Source organism: Spinacia oleracea, chromosome 1 (genome assembly GCF_020520425.1).
Source record: "Spinacia oleracea cultivar Varoflay chromosome 1, BTI_SOV_V1, whole genome shotgun sequence".
Lineage (NCBI taxonomy): Eukaryota > Viridiplantae > Streptophyta > Magnoliopsida > Caryophyllales > Amaranthaceae > Spinacia > Spinacia oleracea.
This window is the reverse complement of record NC_079487.1, coordinates 132819678-132839456: the sequence shown is the minus strand read 5'-3', so window position 1 is coordinate 132839456 and position 19779 is coordinate 132819678. Positions and strand designations below refer to the sequence as shown.

The window sequence follows — 19779 nt, the reverse complement described above, 5'->3', positions numbered from 1 at the left end:
AAGGGCACGACATGGCCCAAGCAAGGCAAAGCATGACCCAAGAAAGGTAAGCATGACCCAAGCAAGGTAAGGCATGACCCAAGAAAGGTAAGCAAGGGCACGACATGGCCCAAGCAAGGTAAGCATGACCCAAGAAAGGTAAGCAAGGGCACGACAAGGCCCAAGCAAGGCAAGGCATGACCCAAGAAAGGTAAGCAAGGGCACGACATGGCCCAAGCAAGGTAGGCATGACCCAAGAAAGGTAAGCAAGGGCACGACATGGCCCAAGCAAGGTAAGCATGACCCAAGAAAGGTAAGCAAGGGCACGACATGGCCCAAGCAAGGCAAGGCATGACCCAAGAAAGGTAAGCAAGGGAACGACATGCCCCATACAAGGTAAGCAAGACCCAAGAAAGGTAAGCAAGGGCAGGGCCATGTATATATATATATATATATATATATATATATATATATATATATATATATATATATATATATATATATATATATATATCTAACAAATACATGAAAATTTGAATCAAAAAGTTTAATGTTCCTGTATACGAGTTGGGCCAGTCCAATACATTGCAACCCAACAAAACAAAGAAATAGGGTCAAATTGTCATTACAACCCAAACCCATATTTTCCCAATCAACCTATAAACCTAGTCGGCTCAACTCAAATTAGGGTTTTTATTCATCTCTGCATTTCTCACACCCTCTCCATCTCTCGTCTCGTCGGCTGCTGCAATTCTACCGAAATGGTCGTTTTCTCTCTCATCTCCCTCCTTCCTCTATGTTAGTTAGTTAGTTTGATGTCAATAGATTTATCGGGTTATAGCTTCGATTCAAACGTGTTTTAGGGTTAGAAACCTCTGGTTTTAATGGGATCTAAGCATCCCCGATCCTAACCTTGTTTCGCCTTGGCCTTGTTCAAAATTTCAATTTTAATTAATTTTTTATTTTTCAACAAAAACACTACGCAATAAGTAGTATGTATGTTTGAATTACATTAATTACCAAAAGTGAGAAAATATAGTTTTACAAATTATGAAAAGATGATATATACATTTGTATACATTTAATTTACTCTTATACTATATGATCATCTTCTATAAACACAATGCTATTTTGATTAAGAATATAAACAACTAAAATATTCACAATATACTACTCCCTCCGTCGTAGGCTAGTCGTTACACTATTTTGGGCACACAGTTTAATGTAATTTTATTAAAAAGTAGTTGTGATGGAAGTTAGCGGGGTATTTTAATATTAAAAAGATAATGTATGATATTTTTATATTGAAAGATTGGAAAATTGAAATTAAAATATTTGTGTGGTGAGCCAAAGTGAGAAAAAGGACATCTATTAAAATATAATAAAACTTTCCTAAACTGGGTTGGAAAAAAGTGTAACGAGTATAATGGGACGGAGGAAGTATATAAGAAAAATATTTACTACTAGAACCTATATTTAACTCGCTAAAAGGGAAATAAAGTTTAAAATGAGATTCTATGTTCCTAAATATTTTCAATTCTTAATTTGAATATCAATGTTTATAAATAAGTATTGAGTAATATAAAATGTTTAAAAAATGGGAGTGAATTGTGTGAATAGAATATTAGTAAAAATAAAAAGTGGAGTAAATTAAATTACTACCAACCCATGCAAGCTTACGTGGCAGTTATATATGGAAAAGAAACACATCAAAAACAATTTTTTTTTTTCAAAAATATGCTAGAGTCAAACCTGTGAGGCTGTGACCAGAGTGAAGTACTCCCTCCGAACCTAAATGTTATTCCCGTTTGTCATTTTACGCGGTTATTAAGGAAAAAAAACATTATAAAATTAAATATTATTAATGTAGTTTTATGGGGAATTGTTGCTTTTTGATTCCATTTTCACAAGAAAACAAAATAGTTGAACCAATAGAATTTAAGGAATAAAAATGTCAACTCATTAATCCATCCAAAGTTAAACCAACCAATTAGACTACAAGATTTTTTATTGATAAACCAATAGAATTACAAAGCTAAAATTACAAGGAAGAGATTAAAAAGGAAATAAAAGAAATGGGAAGATTATTTTGGGACACTAAAAAAGAAAACGGGAATAATATTTAGATTCGGAGGCAGTATGACTTTATAATTGTCACAATAACCATTGAGCGCATCATTTATTATATGTTCAATAAGTTTGTGGACCAATTAAGATTTTGGGCACCTTTCGGTCTTGAGCCTTATACTGTCGCATTTCTCGTCTATGCCCAACGTCGGGTATGGATTAGGGATGAAAATGAGTGGGATTTGGGTCGGGCTGAGCATCACCTGCATCTATCACTCGCTTCCATTTGCTCCACCCGGTCCACCCGGTCCATCCGTCACCCGCAATCCGTTTATCCATCATCCGCGGGTGAACCGGGTCCGGGTGAAAATTATTAACTATTAAAAATTCACCGTCTAATATTATGCATGATAATTAAGGAAAAGAAAAAGGTTACATACGTAGCTACACTTATTTCCAAAACATATGATCAGTTTTTATCACGCATAACTTATGACCAAAAAAAGAAAATTAAATAAGCACTAATTTTAATAAATAATGGATTTATTGATTAATACGGAGTATTTGTTTTGGAGATCATTTAGTCAAATAAGTATACCAATAATGAAAAATATATTTACTTTACATTTTAATATTTTGATCAAATTAGAATATTAAGCATATAAGAGCAACTCCAATGGTGAACTACAAGATGCTGTAGTTAAGTTTGTCGCATCAAATTTCTAACTATAATAGATTAAAACTACAAATTATCTAATTGGTGTGCTACAATACTTTGTAGCTCGCTGTAATATTTAATTTAAATAATTTATTTATTTGAGCTATATTTTTTTTGACCTACGTAGTCAAAAATAGGTGCAAGGTTTTAACAGCTCTTTATGTCATTGTTGTATCAATGGTTGACTACTTGCTCACATGCTCATTTTTTTTGTGAGCAGGTCCATTTTGTAATCATTGAAGTTGTTCTGAATTTATGTAGGACAAAATTTTCATAATCGATAATTAAATGAATATGTTCAAAATTTATTACTCCCTCCGTCCCGGAATACTTGACCTGTTTTCCTTATCAGGCCGTCTCTTAATACTTGACCTGTTTCTAAAAATGGAAATACTCTAACAATATAATATTATTTCTCACTCCATCCCTATTAACCCACCTACCCCCTACTCCATACAAAAAATAATTAAAAATTCAACACCTACTCTCATTTCCCACTAACTACATTAAAATAATACCCCACTATCAACTAATACCTATTAAATTAAATAAGTCAATTCAAGTCCCTTAAACTCTGTGCCGGTCAAACCGGGTCGAGTATTCCGGGACGGAGGGAGTAATTATGAAATTAACTTTAAGGGGAGAAATATTTATAAAAAATATGATCAAATAATAATTTTAAAAATATCCGTGTATGGGTCTTATGGGATATAATATAGTTGTTTTAAATGAGAAACACACTGAAAATCAATAACAAATTTATCCATCATTAATTATTTTTTATTTGAAAAATATTTATAAATTATATTTTGATGATAATTGATATTTATTTATAAACCTGCATTAGGGTTTTTATTCCGTTCTTCTCTACATTTTTCACATCCTCGCCCGCTCTGGTGTCGTCGGCTGCTGCACTCCTACGAAATGGTAATTTTCTCTCTCATCTTCGTCCTTCTTCTATGTCGTCGTCTCATCTTCCTCCGTCGTATCTTCCTCCTTCCTCTATGTCGTGTTTTAGGTTTTAAACCTCTGGTTGGGATCGGGATCTAAGGTTGCTTTAAATCTAGCGGTATATAGGGTTTTACATTAACTCCTTTTAAACCAATGCAGGCGCCAGAGAAGAAGTTGTCGAACCCAATGAGGGACATCAAGGTCCAAAAGCTTGTTCTCAACATCTCTGTTGGCGAGAGTGGTGATCGTCTTACCAGAGCTGCAAAGGTATAATTTCTTAAATGATTTCTTTTTCTGTATGTTTGATCTTAATGTGTCGCAAATTTTAATCCGGTATTTAAATCTTGGGTTTTTATTTTTTTAATTCATTAGGTGTTGGAGCAACTCAGTGGCCAAACCCCTGTTTACTCCAAAGGTACATCTACAAATAATTGCTCGAAATTGAATGGTTTAGTTTTCCTTATTGGAAAAATTGTTCAAGTGAAATGAATGTTGTTTGAGTGTTTAAATTGCGTTTATGTATATTCTGGTTTTTGGTATCGAGTTTTGTGTATGGCTTGGTGAATTTATATGATACTGATTCTATGTCTTATGATGATTTAACGGAGTTCTTATTTGTTAACTTTATAAATTTTTATGAAAGCCCTGGTATGGTGTTCCCAGTTTTGCTAAAGATAAGAACGGATTATTGGAGTTTGCCGTTTTCTAATTTATATATAAATGAAGGTTAACATTAGTAGTGCAGACATATATTCATATCGTGTTGCATGAATTAAGTCTTTGATGAAGAATTATTATGATACGTGCTTGCTGGGCTGATAAAAAGAATGTGATGGAATGTTTTACTTGAGTAATGCAGATGCCTTGAAATATCTTTTTGCTGTTGTTATTTATAGGCTAACATATGATGTTGGATTAAAGCAAGAAATGTAATCTTTTTTATTTTGGTAATGATGTTTCATTTGGGTGGTTTGTTGCTGTTCATAATGTGTTTGGTTAATTGTTTAATGGAAGAATGTGTATCATTTGTGAAGAAGTCTTGTTTGGTTTGCTTATGATGAACAGCAAGGTACACTGTCCGATCCTTTGGAATCAGGCGTAATGAGAAGATTGCTTGTCACGTGACTGTTAGAGGTGACAAGGCAATGCAGCTACTTGAAAGTGGTTTGAAGGTCAAGGAATACGAGTTGCTCAGGAGGAACTTCAGTGAGACTGGATGCTTCGGCTTTGGTATCCAAGAGCACATTGATCTTGGGATCAAGTGAGCTTTCTTGCTTATTTAACTTTCTGATTCTCTGTTTGTAGAATCTGTTTTTTGCTGGTTGTTTTATAAGCTTATTATCTAGAGGTGTATGCTATTCATAAGCTTGTAATTGTCTCCCTAAACCGTAGCCTTGTTTGTTAGATTATGCTTTATACAGCCAAGATTGTATGCTTTAGATTGTGCTGCCATTTTAGAGTATGCTTTATATTCTAAACAACAAATGCAGCTTTATACAACAAGATTATGCAATGTTGCATTTGTTGTTTAGAGTGCAGTTATTACTTAAAGCTTTAGGTAAAGTATCCTTCCACTGTTCCATTTTGGCAGTATGAAGATTTTTTCAGTTGATCACTTATTCACTTGTTAATCTTGTTGTGCCTATTGTTTTGTTTCATATCTCATTCTGTGACTTGAGTTGATTAGGCAAGTCAGTTATAGTTCTTTAATCTGTTTTTTTTCCTTTTTCAAGGTATGATCCTTCTACTGGTATTTATGGTATGGACTTCTACGTCGTGCTTGAGCGCCCTGGTTACCGTGTTGCCCGTCGCAGAAGGTGCAAGGCCCGTGTTGGAATTCAGCACAGAGTGACCAAGGAGGATTCAATGAAGTGGTTCCAGGTCAAATATGAAGGAGTTATCCTCAACAAGGCCCACAACACCGGTTCTTAACTTCTGTTCGAATTTATCCTAAACTTCTGTTCCATCTTTTAGCCTTTCCCCATTAGGGTTAAGTTGAATTACTAGTAAAAAGGAGTTTTTACCATTTTTGTAGTTTTCTTTGTACTGCTGGATCGTAGTGGTTCAAGAATTTTGTTCTCTGATGCATCGCGTTCCTTGTACAGTTGTCATTACCATGAATGCTCCATCGTGCTTTTATTTGACATCAATCGTGTTCTGTAGTTAAAGATGGCCGTGGGCTGGGCTGGGCTTTGTGCTGAGCCCACGTGCTGTGGGCCTGAACGGGCAGGGCCCAAGACAGGCTGACTCACCTTCGTGCCTGGTTGGGCCGGTTGAAAAGTTCAAAACATGTCCCAGGCCCATGGGCTTTTTGCTGGGCCGGGTCGAGCCACAGTGGCTAAGCATAGTTTTACTGAATTTAGTGTGCTGTGTCTTGTGCTTTTTCCAAAAAAATTGGCCCAGGCCTGGCCCATGACCTCGTGCTTGTGCTGTGCTTTTTTTGTACCTGTGTCGGGTTGGGCTTTTTTCGTGCTTGGTCGCGCCTTGTCCTGGCCCACAGCCAAATATCTGCTTTCCTTAATTCTGAGATTGATTTGTGGGGATGTGAAGAGGTTAATTAAATATTGGGGAGGCATTTCATTTGGTTGTACCGGTGGTTTTATGTTTGTTTGGGGAAAAGATGTTGTGCTGGGTTTTGTTTTCCAGTGCAGACAGTGGCAAGTAGTTTTACAGTGTAATTTGTCAAGGGTAAACACATGGTTGACTTTTGAGTACTCCATTCAAGAATGGCTGAATGGGAAGTTTCTGTTAGAGTTGGCTGCTTTTGGTTTGGGATTTTGTTTTCGCTCTTTCGTATGGTGTAAAAGGAACTAATAATCGAGAACGGATGGAGTAGTTAATTACGACCAAAATAAATTTGTTACTTTGTAATAAAAATTCGTATTGCAATTATTTTAATGTTTACTTTTTTCTTTGGAGAAATTCTACAAATAACTTTTCCTTACAAATAATTTTACTTTTCTAGTACTCCATATATCTTTGCACGCATAGAGTACATATGAAGACTAGTCATTATGAATGGGGTTTACTAAACCATGCCCCACCATTACTCACCCGCCTTATTAAATGTCCTAACTACCCCTCGTAATATTTATCCTTCACTTTTTACTTTTATCTTTCACCCACCAAAGAAACTTTTTACCTTCAACCTTCTCAACAACCATCTGACCCATTTCGGCGGCCACTAGACTTTCGACGGAAAAAACTCCGGTGGACTCAAAACCGGCTGCCACCACTCCGTCGAGGGTCCGACAAAACTTAAGGAGACTTCTTCATTTTGAGCTTCCACCATGGTGGTGACTTTTTCTGTTTGAGCTCCTACCATGATAAATATAGTAAGGGTAGTCAGAACATTTAATAGGACGGGTTAGTAATAGACTAATAGTAGAGCGGAGTTTAACGCTCCACTTATGAATTGAACTCGGAAAGAAGTAGAAGAATCAATATTTGGAAGCTATTCGAATAATTAGAGTAAAATCATCATGGATGACGTCAATGATGGCCTTAACATCTCAATTCCAATTTGTCCTCTCCTCTTTTATCTCATCTGATTCCATATTATCTCTATCTCTATAAATCTGTAAAATAATCGATCTTGACATTAATCTAAGTAACCATAAAGACAATGGCTGATTTGTTTATAAAGCAAGCACAACAATACGCAAATGCGAGGCCAACATACTCGACGGAGTTGTTTGAATTCATTGCCTCAAGAACTGAATCTCATGATCTTGCTTGGGATGTAGGCACGGGCAGCGGTCAAGCTATACCTCCGGTCAGCTCTTCCTTTTCTTTTCCTTTTCTTAATTCATTCTTAATTTAGCTATTCATGTTTTTATCCATAAATTAATTTGTTCCTTTGGAGTTGTACCATGCATGAGCCATTTGAAATGAACTACAATTAATACTTAAAGTCATACTATATCCGTTCCTAAATGATCTTTACGCTTATTATTTGCACGATAATTAAGGAATTTTGGTGAACATGTAATAATGGATAATAAATGGAAAATGAATGACTATAAATTGTCCAACAATGTGAGTGGGTGAAAATTAATATTAAAGTATTGTGAGTGGGCAATTAAGGAATTTTGGTGAACATGTGATGATGGGGTAACAAATGGAAAATGAGTGGCTATAAATTGTCCAACAATGTGAGTGGGTGAAAATTAATACTAAAGTATTGTGATTGGATAAGTTACGGTGGGCCAAATAAGAGTAAAAATTGAATAACGTAGAGTGTAAAGAACTTTTAGAAACGGACTAAAACGGAAAATGTAAAGAACTTTTAGGAACGGAGGTAGTATATGAAATTTGACTATGAAATTTGACTTAAAACTCAAAAATTTCAAAGCTTTCACCATTTACATATACTTATGCAAAATGATACAAGCTAAGCCAGAGAGATCCCATGAAATCTCTTTGAAATTGCACATAATTCAAGGCTTATATCATTTTATATAGTACGGAAGTATGTTCATATGAAGTATGTGCCTAGATGGTACTATGGACTGTATGAAGTGTGGAAATTACGTTGATGGTAAGAGCCTAGTATCAAATTTTCTGCTTCAGATTACATTCCATACAAATATGATGTTAATAGTCCGATTATACGAGTAGTAATGACTAATGAGTACGCATTAGGCCACTAGAAATTGACATCATTATTTGGTCAAATACGAGTAATTAGATGTGTGGATTGTAGTTTAATCTAAACATAAACAATTCTAGAAACGAGTAAAATTCGAAAAAAATTAAGGCCTAATGATCCATTATACGCGTTTTTTTTTTCCCAGTTAGCAAAGATCTACAAGAATGTGATAGGCACAGACACAAGCCAAAAGCAACTAGATTTTGCACCCCAAATTCCAAATGTGAAGTACCAACATACTTCTCCCACCATGTCTATTGAAGAACTCCAACAAAATGTAGCCTCTCAATCAACCTTGGACTTGGTAACAATTGCACAAGCAATGCACTGGTTTGACCTTCCCAAATTCTTTGACTTGGTCAAGTGGGCCTTAAAGAAGCCCAACGGGGTCATTGCGGCCTGGTGCTACACAGTTCCCGAGATCAATGATGAAGTGGACGCGGTCTTTGGGCCTTTTTACAAAAATGATTCAGGCCCATACTGGGAGGAAGCCCGAAAACTTGTGGATAACAAATATAGAGATATTTACTTCCCGTTTGAGCCATTACACGGGTTGGATCATACGGGTCCATTTGAGTTCAAGGTTGAAAAGGTGATGACTTTTGACGATTATATGATGTATATAAGGTCGTGGTCTGCGTATAATACTGCAAAGGAGAAAGGTATAGAACTTTTGACTGATGAAGTGATGGACAAATTCAAGCATGCTTGGAATATAGGAGATGGAGGAAATGAAAAGGTTTTGAAATTTCCTATTTATTTGAGGATTGGAAAAGTTGGGGATGCCAACAAAGGATAATTTTTACTCCGAACATGTTTCCGGTTATGGTAATTGTTTCGCAATGTTCTCAGAATAAGAATTAATGTATGGGAGTACTCCGTAATATTTTCGATTATGGTAATTGTTTCACAATGTTCTCGAATAAGAATTGATGTACACGAGTACTTCGTAATGGTGTATCAACTTTTTATTCTTGGTTAGCCAGTTTGCTACCAGTCTGTGTATAAATTATTTAACAAAAAAATTTAAATGCTGTTAAGTTTATTGAGAGATATGGAAAAGAGAATCAAATTACTAACAAACTATTTAACAAAAAATTGAAACGCAATTAAGTTGATTGAGAAATATGGAAAAGAGAATCAAATTACTAACAAAAGAAATCAACTTCCGTAACTTCCATAGGAGAAACGGAGAACACATCTAAAAAACTAGAAAAATATACTACTATAACCTTAAAAGGTTAATTATTGAACTAAAAATTGTCTGAAAAACTAGAAAATATATAACCTTAAAAGGTTAATTATTGAACTAAAAATTGTTAAACCTATAACATATTTAATTATATTTAATTGAGTCTCCGCATCTCCATAATCAATGTAAATCTTATAGATTGAACATGACTTTAATTGCATTGCCACCACGTGCGCTAGTTTCAAATGCCTCCACAACCTCTTCTTGTGTGAATCCAAACCTGTGAGTTATTACTTATTAGTGGCTTCACATCAATCTTTCCGCTACTAATAAACTCCAAGCATTGTTCCCATGTATTCTTGTACCGGAAAACTCCCAATACATCTACCTCCCTGAAATAAACAAAAATAAATCAGTAAATAAATACAAAATAGCTAGTTAAATCAATCTATTTATTTATTTAACTCTTTTAAATCTGGTTAATTTTTTTTTATCACCTTAAAATTTTCACAAATTGTTTTTTACCACCATAAAAAATAAAAAATGTTTTTTATGACCTAAAAATAAAATAAAAATTGTCTTTTTGGAAGTAAATAAATAAGTACAAATTAGCTAATTTCAATCTATTTATTTATTTTAACTCTTTTAAATCTGGTTAATTTTTTTTTTATCACCTTAAAAATTTCACAAATTGTTTTTTACAACCTTAAAAAATAAAAAATGTTTTTTATGACCTAAAAATAAAGGAAAATGGTAATTTAGGAGAAGAGAAGGGAAATAAAAAAATATAGTCGTTGAAATGAGATCGCATAATGTTTCCATCCTTTATTTTTAGATGGAAAAAAAAAAGTTATTTAATTTTTTTTAGACAGATTTGAAACTACGGTCGTACCAACCCTCGAACCCATAACCATTTTTAGGTGGTAAAAGACAATTTTTATTTTTTAAGTGGTAAAAAACAATTTGTTAATTTTTTTTAGGTGATAAAAAACAATTTATCAATTAAATCTATTTATTTGAACTCTTTTTTACCTTGAGGCAGCAGGGGTTAAGGGAACAGTCATGATGGAATGACCCATCCCAATTAAGCAAACTTTGCCACCATTACGAGTAGCACCAAAAGCAGTTGAGACAGTTTTTTCAAAACCAGCACAATCAAGAGTAACATCAATGTCTTTTCCCATTGCTTTCTTAAGTTTCTCAACTTCTGAAGCAACATCATCCTTATTAGTAGAAACTTTGACAACAGCATAAGCACCAAGACTTTTAGCAACAGACAAACGATGTTCATCAACATCAGCTACTATTATCCTTGGTGCTCCAAAAGCCTTGGCTGACAACAGTGTAACTAAACCAATTGGTCCTGCTCCGATGATCAAAACTGTTGTCTCTGCCCCGACCTCGGCACGACGGCAACCGTAAACACCAACGCTTAGTGGTTCACACATTGCTCCTTCTTCCAAACTCAGGTTATCAGGTAGTTTGAAGCATAAACTTGCTGGGTGCACAATCTGTAAAATCAATTAACCAATTAATAAATAATTATTATATCTTGGAAATTTTTTGTTTTAGCACCTACAAAAATCCGAATTTGTGTTTTACCACCTAAAATTCTCAAACTTTCATAAAAATGCATTTTATCACCTTGGCCCGGCTCAAGCGAACATAGCGGGCTGATTTTTTATGCATAGGCCCAGCCCAAACCCGGCCTGGCCCGCTGTTTGATCAGGTCTACGATACAACAAGGTTGTTTCTAATGAAATTTTGTTTACCCTTACCAGAAATCCGGTTAGTTACCGATAAAACAAATAGGTAAAATATAAACTCTGATTAAAGTTCATAACTGATAATCCCATGTCAATATGTCATAGACTCATAGCATTACATCAAAAGAGCAAAATATGTGGCTACCACCATGAAAATTTCATGTAAACCCCGACTTCATTGCAGTATCTACTTGTCCATTTACAGATTGTAGCTTGAATAAAAATAGTGGCTGCCTAATAGTCTCACAACATAACAGGATCTAAGAAACATGTTGAACCCACAGATCGAAAAACTAGGGCATCGTGAGTTGAGGTTGGAATTGGCTTTAAAGTCATGGTATAGTTGATCTGTTTCCCTACTGCAACAGTTCTTTGATATCATAGCCCTGGATCTGCAGAAAATAAAATAAAAAGTATATTACACGAGCGTGAAAATATTCAAGATCCAGGACTAAGAGGGTTATTTCAAAGCAACTTTACAAGTCATTTTATTGCACATCCTTCTTTTTCCTTGGGTTTTCCTAGATCATTCTCCCTCCTTATTTGCATTTAAGTAACATTAAGGCTCCGTTTGGTTGGGTGTAAAACATTTTCAGTGTAAAATGATTTTCATGAAAACAATTTACAATGGAAAACACAATTCCAAAATTAGTTTTCCGTTGTTTGGTTTCATGTAAGAAGAATGAAGAAACAAAAGGAAAATGAAAGGTAAAAGTAAGCAAGTAGTGAGAAGAGTGTACACGAGAGATAAGGCAAAAGGAAGGAAAACAGTTTTCCCTTCATTTTGAAGGAAAAATGGTTTCCATCCATCATTGGGAAAGCAACTTTACTCCTAGGGAAAATGGTTTTACACTCCTTCGCAAACCAAACAATGTAAGATTGGAAATAGAGGAAAACTGTTTTCCCGGAAAATGTTTTACGCCCTACCTAGGTGCATTTAGCTTTGCATATGCATTCTTTGCTTGCCTTGTGGTTTTCAGACACGACTGTCTCAGTACGTGTCAACAGGCCATGTCTGTGAAGAATGCGACTTAAATGGGGACGGTTTCCTCATTGCGGGAACTCCCTCTCTCTCTTTGTATAAATAGGCTTCTTTGTTCTGTTTTTCCCTAACTTCATAACTATTGGAAGTTCACTTTATAGAGTTCCATAGAATAGAATTTGCCACTTTGGAGAACTCTCCTGATAAAACTTAGCTCTATAATTGTTGGAGGTTTTAGTTTCTCTTTCCTTGAACTAGTTAACTACTTTGTTGTTTCAAAACTTCCAATTTCAATAGGATGAATTTGATGTCTATTTCAATTAGTTTCTTTTGCTTTCTTGCATTTAGCATGAGTGGAACCCCTCATGTGAGGGGGTGAATTGATTGCTTTGCTTCTCCTGTTGTGTTGGTAATTAATGGTAGTTTTTGGTTAATTGAAAGTAGTCCCAAAACCCAATTAGTTCTACTTGCGTTTATTGGTCATGATGTTTTAAGAGGTAATTGAAATGCTCAAGAACGGGTATAGATAGTATAATACTATAATTGCACTTCAATTGTTGTGCATTAATGTCCGAAGACCAATTGGAGTCGGATTTGGGTAGAATTAGTAGACTCTCTCTCAAATTTAACGTATCTATGCCATGATTATTCAACTCGCGGCCAGAGTAGGATAAGAATGGGGAAGGAAATTTACCGACTGGGCTGAATTTTGAATATATGAAATGCACAGATATACCAGTGGTTTAAAAGAGCCAATTACAGATTAAACTTAAAACATAAAAGAAGTGGGCCTACAAGAGTTACCTGGAGGAATGTAAGGAGCAGGATTACGCCAGAATTCCAAAGAGCATGAATTGTGATGGGAGTCAGCAAGTTGCGAGTTTGAGCATATGATAAACCCAAAGCAGTACCTGCACAAATTTGCAAACGAGTGATGAATGAATACTCAAATGCGTAACAAAACAGTGTCTCGAAATAATACAAGTTTCAAATAAGTTGAACTCAAAGAAGGCCAACACAAATACAAAGAAAAAATGTTGATTAACGTAAAGAATTTTCCTATTTGATCACCTAGAACGCTACATGTCTATATGTATGTGAATATATAAATGAGAGTATCCACGACACATCAATGTAAAGCAGCATAGGAACTAGCAAATATAATTGTTTCAAATGTTAGAAGAGCTGAAGATTGCAATCTCCCCGTTAAATACATTGTAGCCATTTTCTAGAGTACTTGGCATTGATGCTACCATCTCAATCAATTATATAAGGAGACAACCCATTTACTTTTACATGATACATGAGTAGTTGAACATAGAATTGAGGATAAAACAAGGCATACCGAGAACAAACAATTGTGGGAATTCTCCAGGAGTCAGATGAGCAAGCGCAAAGACAGCAGCACTAATTACCACAGCTACTGGAGTCGGAACCCTGCAGACCAGAAGAAGAAATATAATTGTTGACAGCAAAAAACTCTACACAAAAATCAGTCAAAAATATGTTACAGCCTGCAATAATATTATTTCTAGATTTTTATGTGACGGCAAAGCAATATTTTGTTGCAGAGTGGAAAATCACATATAGGAATGATGAAGAAGAGAATTTGGGGGGAAATTGATAGTTGATTGAAATTTAATGTGAATAAATCACCAAATGATGGCTGCAACCCACATCACCTTCAAGAGGTTGGACACTTCCAACTAAAAGCTAATCAACATAAAATAAAACTCACTCAATATTTGTAGCTTATTCCCTCCCTAACTGATCACCTCTATACATACCTTTCCTCGTTTCCTTTCCTCTCACCTCAAAGGGCTCTAGCTAACTAGTTGCCTTCCTCCCCAAGCTAATTATAACAAACTAATGCATTACGGAAAGTGCCCCTTCTCCCTAGTCTAGTCTATTACAAATTTGCATGAACCTAGGAAGTCTATTCTCTTTTCTTATAGATGTTGACTTTGTCATTAAAGGCTACCATGTAAAATTATCCGTTAAAAACCTTCAGAAAACTTTGGAACTCGAGATGAGTGCACAAACAATATGCAAACACAACACGAGCACCCAAAACTTGGCTGAGAAGAGATAATCATACCAGCAGCGAAAAGATGAAAGGAATATCCTAGACAGAGAAACAATCACAAAAGGAGGACAAAGTAGACCACATTTACTAAAATATAAGTTGAAAGAGTCAGTAAAGAAGTTGGATTTATTTTTAAACAACATTCATAATCTGAAATTTTTAGTTGCTCAAAGATAGTACAAACAGTACTTGGAAGAGTTGGAACTTATATTTTCTATGATGAGTTGATGACTCCCAACAATTCCCCTAGAAAAACTCATAAAAGTTCTCAACTTAACATCTATTGCATTGCTTCAATATTTTCCATCTAACCAATTAGCTCATAAACCAGTTGTGATCATATCTTAATTGTGTGAATTTCGGTGTATCATTTTAGATAAGATTACTTCTGTAAATTGTCAACAGAGTAATACAAGTGGGGCCAGAAGCCGCAGCGTGGAACAAAGAACAAACCTTCCAAAACTCATATGGAGTATAATATACCAGTAGGTTCACCAACCCACCTAATTTCAACAACACTTGATAAGCCCAAAGTAGACTAATCACCGTACAACTTAGAGGAGCATTACATCCTCACTTTAACAATTCAAGAATAACAATGAAGCACTCATCCAGCAGTATAAACACTACATCAAATCATTCCAAACACAAATTCAAAAAGGGTATAGATTTCTCGTGTACAAAAGAAGCTTGAGTTTCTAGAGAAATTATTCTGTTTTGAGCATACCATTTTGTCATGGATGCCATAAAAAATCCTCGAAATACTGTTTCTTCAAGTAACGGAGCAAGAACTCCAGTGATTCCCAACAAGCAGAGTGTGCTGAAAACAAGTTTAAAAAAAACACTGAGCGTTTAAATAGATGCTCAGGACTTAATAATAAACAGAAATTTTATGCCTAGAAGTACAGATGATGGGTCCATAGAACATAGTAATAGCTTACATTTGTACCAAAAGACAGCATTACTGAATCTTGATAGCACAATACATATAGTAAAAAGAATCTAAAGTAAGGTGTACTTTCTAAAAGATACCTGACTTCTGATGACCCAATCAATGGCATCAAGCGAACCAGAGCATCGGTCTGAAAAACCAACAAAAGTCGGTAAGCATTCCCTACAAAAGGCTAGAATTTAAAAACAAAATTCGCAAATTCCTCTTTTCCACTATGTCCAAGTTGACTTTTTAGGTAAAAACAAAATTCTTGAAATTATTTGTCAGATAATAAATTATGTAATTTGCAATATTTTAATGTTGCAGCAGAAATTAAGTATAGCAGAACTTTTAGCTTATAGTTATGAAAAAACATGAAGTTAAATAATATGAGAAGAAGAGAAGAAATGATCAAGCAAGCATCGTGGACACAATGAGAAATCTACTGGGACAAACATAGTGGGATGAAGTGGAGAGAGTACAAGTTAAGATAGCACTTCACTTGGAAAGACATAAAATCTAATAATTCCATCAATATCCAGCATAGCATATAATTCTAACCTCTCTTTGTGGTGTCTCGCCGCTAAAGAAGGACAGGGCTACTCCTGTCAAAGCAATGGCTCCAAGAGCCCCAGCAAAACCAATCCCAGCCCATAACAGCCATCCTTTCCGTAAATTGAATGGTTCCCTCAAATCTATTCATTCACGTAAAGCAAATACCAGAATATTATAAACTCATTCCAAATTTAAACTTCACATAAAAATCAGTAAAGACAGTCTCAATCTAGACCATTTGTTTGAAGATAACAGTTTTCAGAACATGTAATTCCCTTTTTACTATTTCTACGAGAAGCATTTGCAAATCCAAGGAATAGCCTAGATTTTTACTTTGTTAGATCGACTAGAGCCGAGTGGAACTTGAAAATGGCAAAAGAAAGTAATTAAATAGAATACCATATCGGTAGAGGTCGTCGGGAAGTGGCTGAAAGGACTTGGTAAGACTAAAAAGGATTCCTAACACAGCTGCTGTTGTTATGCTGCACAAGAAAGAAAGGTCATACACATTAGATTCGTCCGCTCAATAATAAATCTGAGGTAACAAAGAAAGACTAAAACTACAATCTCTGGGAAGTTCACCCAATGTTCATTTGAACCACACAGTTTTCAACTTTTGTTCTTTCACAATATCCCTATTTCATGAAGGCCCACTGCTGGTCATACACGCACGTACCAAGACCTACAAAATATCTCATCCGAGAAAGGAAACCCCTAAGAAACCACTATGCATTGAACCCTACGACACCAAAATGCTGCTTACAAGTGGCAATTTTCAATGATCAATCATTCTAAGTTGTACAATTTGATAGTTGCTCCCATCTAATTACAACAGGGCCTGACAGCATTTTGGTCAACAAAAATCTTGTAACATTATAATGCTACTTACCAGTCAAGAGCTTAATGTGCAAGAGGTCTAAAATGACATTTATATAGATGGAAACATTATTTCAGAATGATAAACAGGAAACCTGTTTTATGGAACAATTCAGGAACTTTCTACAGTACCTAATCTTTAGTAACATCATGGGATCATAGATGTTAGTTCAGTAAAAAAATATTTAATAGGAAAGATATTATTAACAGCAAGAGGACAAGGTAGGATATTGTCTATTACCCCATTACATACCTAATTCATTAAAAGTTCATAAGCATCTTAATTATACATTACACTCCTAATTCATTAAAAGTTCATAAGCATCTTAATTATACATTACACACCCAATTCATTAGAAGTTCATTTCACAATGTTTTTTTAGATCAAACAAAGATTGACATTCTTAGAATACAAACAGACTGAAGATGTTACACCAGCATAAACACTTTTCTTCAGTGAAGCATCAACAATAAAAACACGCAGGATACCTCAAGTTGACCCTTGTTTACTCAAGTAGCCGAAAGCTCACAAGTCACAACAGGTTTTACCAAGTTGGGGAATTCTACAAAGAAGTATCCCAAGTTTTACTTTACAATTCTGATTCAGGGTTTTTTTTTATCAAAAATCATGACTCCAGTCATTTGTCCCCCGAGCTTGAAGCTGCAATGACTAACTGCTAATATTTTACTTTTCAGCAATGGAAGCAGCAAGACAGTGACCTTCTATTAATAGCCATACTTCACTCGATGAAATGACGCTAAGCAGCTCATGGTGATTTAACTTTTGCGTGTTTCCAAGATACCCTCTGGTTTTTTTGTTTCTTCCACTAGTTTCTTGGAAAAACAAGAATTGGAAATTTCAACCAAACGTAAAATACAATACAAAGAGTAGATAGCAGAAAATAGGGTACAACCGTACAAACAAATAATGAAACTTTTCCACATTCTTACCCTTGATCCAGAAACAGTAGTTCTGCCTTTTCATCTAATGACAAATCCACAACGTTAATTCCAAGATATGGCAATGCTTGATTCTCTATCAAACCTGTCAGCACAAAACTGCCTGAAAATCAGTTAGTGACGTAACCTATTTTAGCTTAGGAACCTCTTTCCTGATGAAAAGCCAACACAAATGCATATGTGCACCTTAATTAACATTTAACCGTCACTCGCTCATTCCTCCCTTAAATAATATGTCTTCCATAATGGACACTATTACTACATTTTACAGCCACTGCAACAATCAACAAGCACATACGGTTTACATAAGATGACGTTTGAAGTGTGGAAATTACATTTCCGAGAACTACTTTAAACAGGTTTCCAAAAGAAATATTATTTCAGTCAAAAACCAAAATATATTTGAATTTATTAAATTGTATTTCAACTTTCTACGAAGGAACTAGGAAGGTCAATAACTATATAACGATATCCCTTTTTGCTCCAAATAAACTAGTTTCTGTCAGTCTTTTTACTTTCTTCCCCTTCCTGTAAACATTAACTATCCCCAAGAATACCAAGAATTTTAATCACAAATTGTAACAAGGAACTTCTCCAAGGATCTCTCACATAATCACACTTCTGATTTTCATGCTCGCAAAAAATGTTTATTTACTGATTTACTCTACATGCACCCTCCAAAGCTCCAATCCTCTATGTACTAAGCATTCAAAAAAATTCAACAATGGCAATGAATTGTTGGGGACTCGGACATTCTATCACAGTTCCTACTTGAAAATTATTCAACAAAACGAAGACTTCCATGCTACTATACAAACCTAAACCCAAGACAACAAGCACTTTTTGTCAGGGTCCAATTAGATATCAGTCCATCACATTCATCTATCTGCGTTTGAGGTTGAATCATAGCAAGAACACAATGGTCTACCAAATTAACTTCTTCTCAAAACAATATCACTAATATTTTTACTCTTCTTTTTTCTTCTCATACACCCTTGAAAATAAATGCAACAACCCCACCATACAAAAAACAATAAATAAAAATAACCCATTTTTTAGTTGAATCATAAGACGAATTGCAATATGCATGAAGAAATGGGGAAAAAACAACCTTAATCCACAAGCAAGCGAGGTAAGCGAAATGGTTTGCCATGGCCAAGGAACATCCCAACGCTTCAAAATTGGCCAGTCCAATCCATCTCCCTACATACCAATCAACAACAATAGTTAAATTCCAACTGAAATGAAGTCTCAATTCAAATCCCATCGAAATCGACAATCACTCCCAAGGTTTAGAAACAAACAATTCTCAAACCCAGAAACAAACACATTAAAATAACCATATATAATCCACAAAGCAAACAATTAAGCAATTAGTTCATAAGGGTAAATTAGGGTAAGCATACCTTCGGTTGCGGAGTTCCATTTTTGGAATTGTACGAGCATGCAACTGATAGTGAAGAATCCAGCTTTGACTTTCCATTAATAGTATACTTATGAAGTAGAAAGTTGTTAGGGTATGCATAAGAGGGATGTGGGGCCAAGAAGGTGCGGAAATTGCGATTGATTGCTGTAATCTGGAATGTTGGTGATAAGAGAGTTGACGCCATTGTTGGTGGAAAGAGTAGAGGAAAAGGAGGAGGAGAGAGAAAATTGCGAGGGAAGAAGATTGAAAGGCTGATGAAGTGATTGAAGATTAAAGTGCAAAGGGGATGATAAGGGGAAATTCTATGCTATTTTTTTAAAAAATTAATTAACTGATTTTTCTAAATCTTATGGTCAAAGTTTTTGAATTTCCCCATTTTAACCAATAAACTTCAATAAGTATTTGGAATAGTAATTAATTAACGAAGTATTGTTGAAATGAGGTCGTGTCTTGAATGGTTAATATTGTGTAGTAGGTTGAAAGTCGTGAGTACATATAAAATATAAAATGTGTGTATTGAAGATTGTGAAAGTTTTAATGTATTAGTAGCTTTAAATCGGATGGAATATGTTTTTGCGAATTGTAAATTTCAAAAAATCAAGCTCAATTAAGTCTTAGAACTATGAAAATTCAAGTTCT

General features: G+C 35.0%; 4 protein-coding genes across 5 annotated transcripts; 2 read left to right on the top strand and 2 right to left on the bottom strand.

The window, feature by feature from the left end:
* Positions 1-3560: 3560 nt before the first annotated feature.
* Positions 3561-5859, top strand: LOC110785605 (60S ribosomal protein L11-1-like). Of its 2 annotated transcripts, XM_021990083.2 has the most exons (5): positions 3561-3691; positions 3875-3982; positions 4088-4130; positions 4781-4976; positions 5449-5859. In XM_021990083.2, the coding sequence occupies exons 1-5, from the start codon at positions 3689-3691 to the stop codon at positions 5645-5647; spliced, it is 549 nt and encodes a 182-aa protein (XP_021845775.1). In that variant the 5' UTR covers positions 3561-3688; the 3' UTR covers positions 5648-5859. The 2 variants fall into 2 exon arrangements, with proteins under 2 accessions (XP_021845775.1, XP_021845774.1); XM_021990082.2 differs by lacking the exon at positions 3561-3691 and having other exon boundaries at positions 3869-3982.
* A 1359-nt stretch (positions 5860-7218) lies between these two features.
* Positions 7219-9415, top strand: LOC110785604 (uncharacterized). The gene is made up of 2 exons (XM_021990081.2): positions 7219-7490; positions 8512-9415. The coding sequence occupies exons 1-2, from the start codon at positions 7341-7343 to the stop codon at positions 9163-9165; spliced, it is 804 nt and encodes a 267-aa protein (XP_021845773.2). The 5' UTR covers positions 7219-7340; the 3' UTR covers positions 9166-9415.
* Positions 9416-9799: 384 nt separating this feature from the next.
* Positions 9800-11006, bottom strand: LOC130465682 (sorbitol dehydrogenase). Its single transcript, XM_056834545.1, has 2 exons — positions 10591-11006; positions 9800-9950 (listed from the first exon to the last, which is right to left on the bottom strand). The coding sequence occupies exons 1-2, from the start codon at positions 11004-11006 to the stop codon at positions 9800-9802; spliced, it is 567 nt and encodes a 188-aa protein (XP_056690523.1).
* Positions 11007-11367: 361 nt separating this feature from the next.
* Positions 11368-19413, bottom strand: LOC110785603 (uncharacterized). Its single transcript, XM_021990079.2, has 10 exons — positions 19121-19413; positions 18826-18917; positions 17706-17813; positions 16278-16360; positions 15885-16018; positions 15425-15474; positions 15120-15212; positions 13652-13743; positions 13111-13217; positions 11368-11716 (listed from the first exon to the last, which is right to left on the bottom strand). Exons 1-10 carry the CDS (start codon positions 19322-19324, stop codon positions 11681-11683), a joined length of 999 nt encoding a protein of 332 aa, XP_021845771.2. The 5' UTR covers positions 19325-19413; the 3' UTR covers positions 11368-11680.
* Positions 19414-19779: the final 366 nt, after the last annotated feature.

Excerpts from the sequence above, each read along its gene's own strand:
- LOC110785603 (XM_021990079.2), bottom strand. The coding sequence starts at position 19,324 with ATGGCGTCAACTCTCTTATCACCAACATTCCAGATTACAGCAATCAAT. Across the intron at positions 17,814-18,825 it reads TCGCTTGCTTGTGGATTAAG|TTTTGTGCTGACAGGTTTGA; the intron begins GTTGTTTTTTCC and ends ATTTTCAGGCAG. Across the intron at positions 15,475-15,884 it reads GCGAGACACCACAAAGAGAG|ACCGATGCTCTGGTTCGCTT; the intron begins GTTAGAATTATA and ends TTGGTTTTTCAG.
- LOC110785605 (XM_021990082.2), top strand. The coding sequence starts at position 3,869 with ATGCAGGCGCCAGAGAAGAAGTTGTCGAACCCAATGAGGGACATCAAG. Across the intron at positions 4,131-4,780 it reads AACCCCTGTTTACTCCAAAG|CAAGGTACACTGTCCGATCC; the intron begins GTACATCTACAA and ends TATGATGAACAG. Across the intron at positions 4,977-5,448 it reads CACATTGATCTTGGGATCAA|GTATGATCCTTCTACTGGTA; the intron begins GTGAGCTTTCTT and ends TCCTTTTTCAAG.
- LOC130465682 (XM_056834545.1), bottom strand. The coding sequence starts at position 11,006 with ATGTGTGAACCACTAAGCGTTGGTGTTTACGGTTGCCGTCGTGCCGAG. Across the intron at positions 9,951-10,590 it reads TTAACCCCTGCTGCCTCAAG|GGAGGTAGATGTATTGGGAG; the intron begins GTAAAAAAGAGT and ends TGTTTATTTCAG.
- LOC110785604 (XM_021990081.2), top strand. The coding sequence starts at position 7,341 with ATGGCTGATTTGTTTATAAAGCAAGCACAACAATACGCAAATGCGAGG. Across the intron at positions 7,491-8,511 it reads GCGGTCAAGCTATACCTCCG|TTAGCAAAGATCTACAAGAA; the intron begins GTCAGCTCTTCC and ends TTTTTTTCCCAG.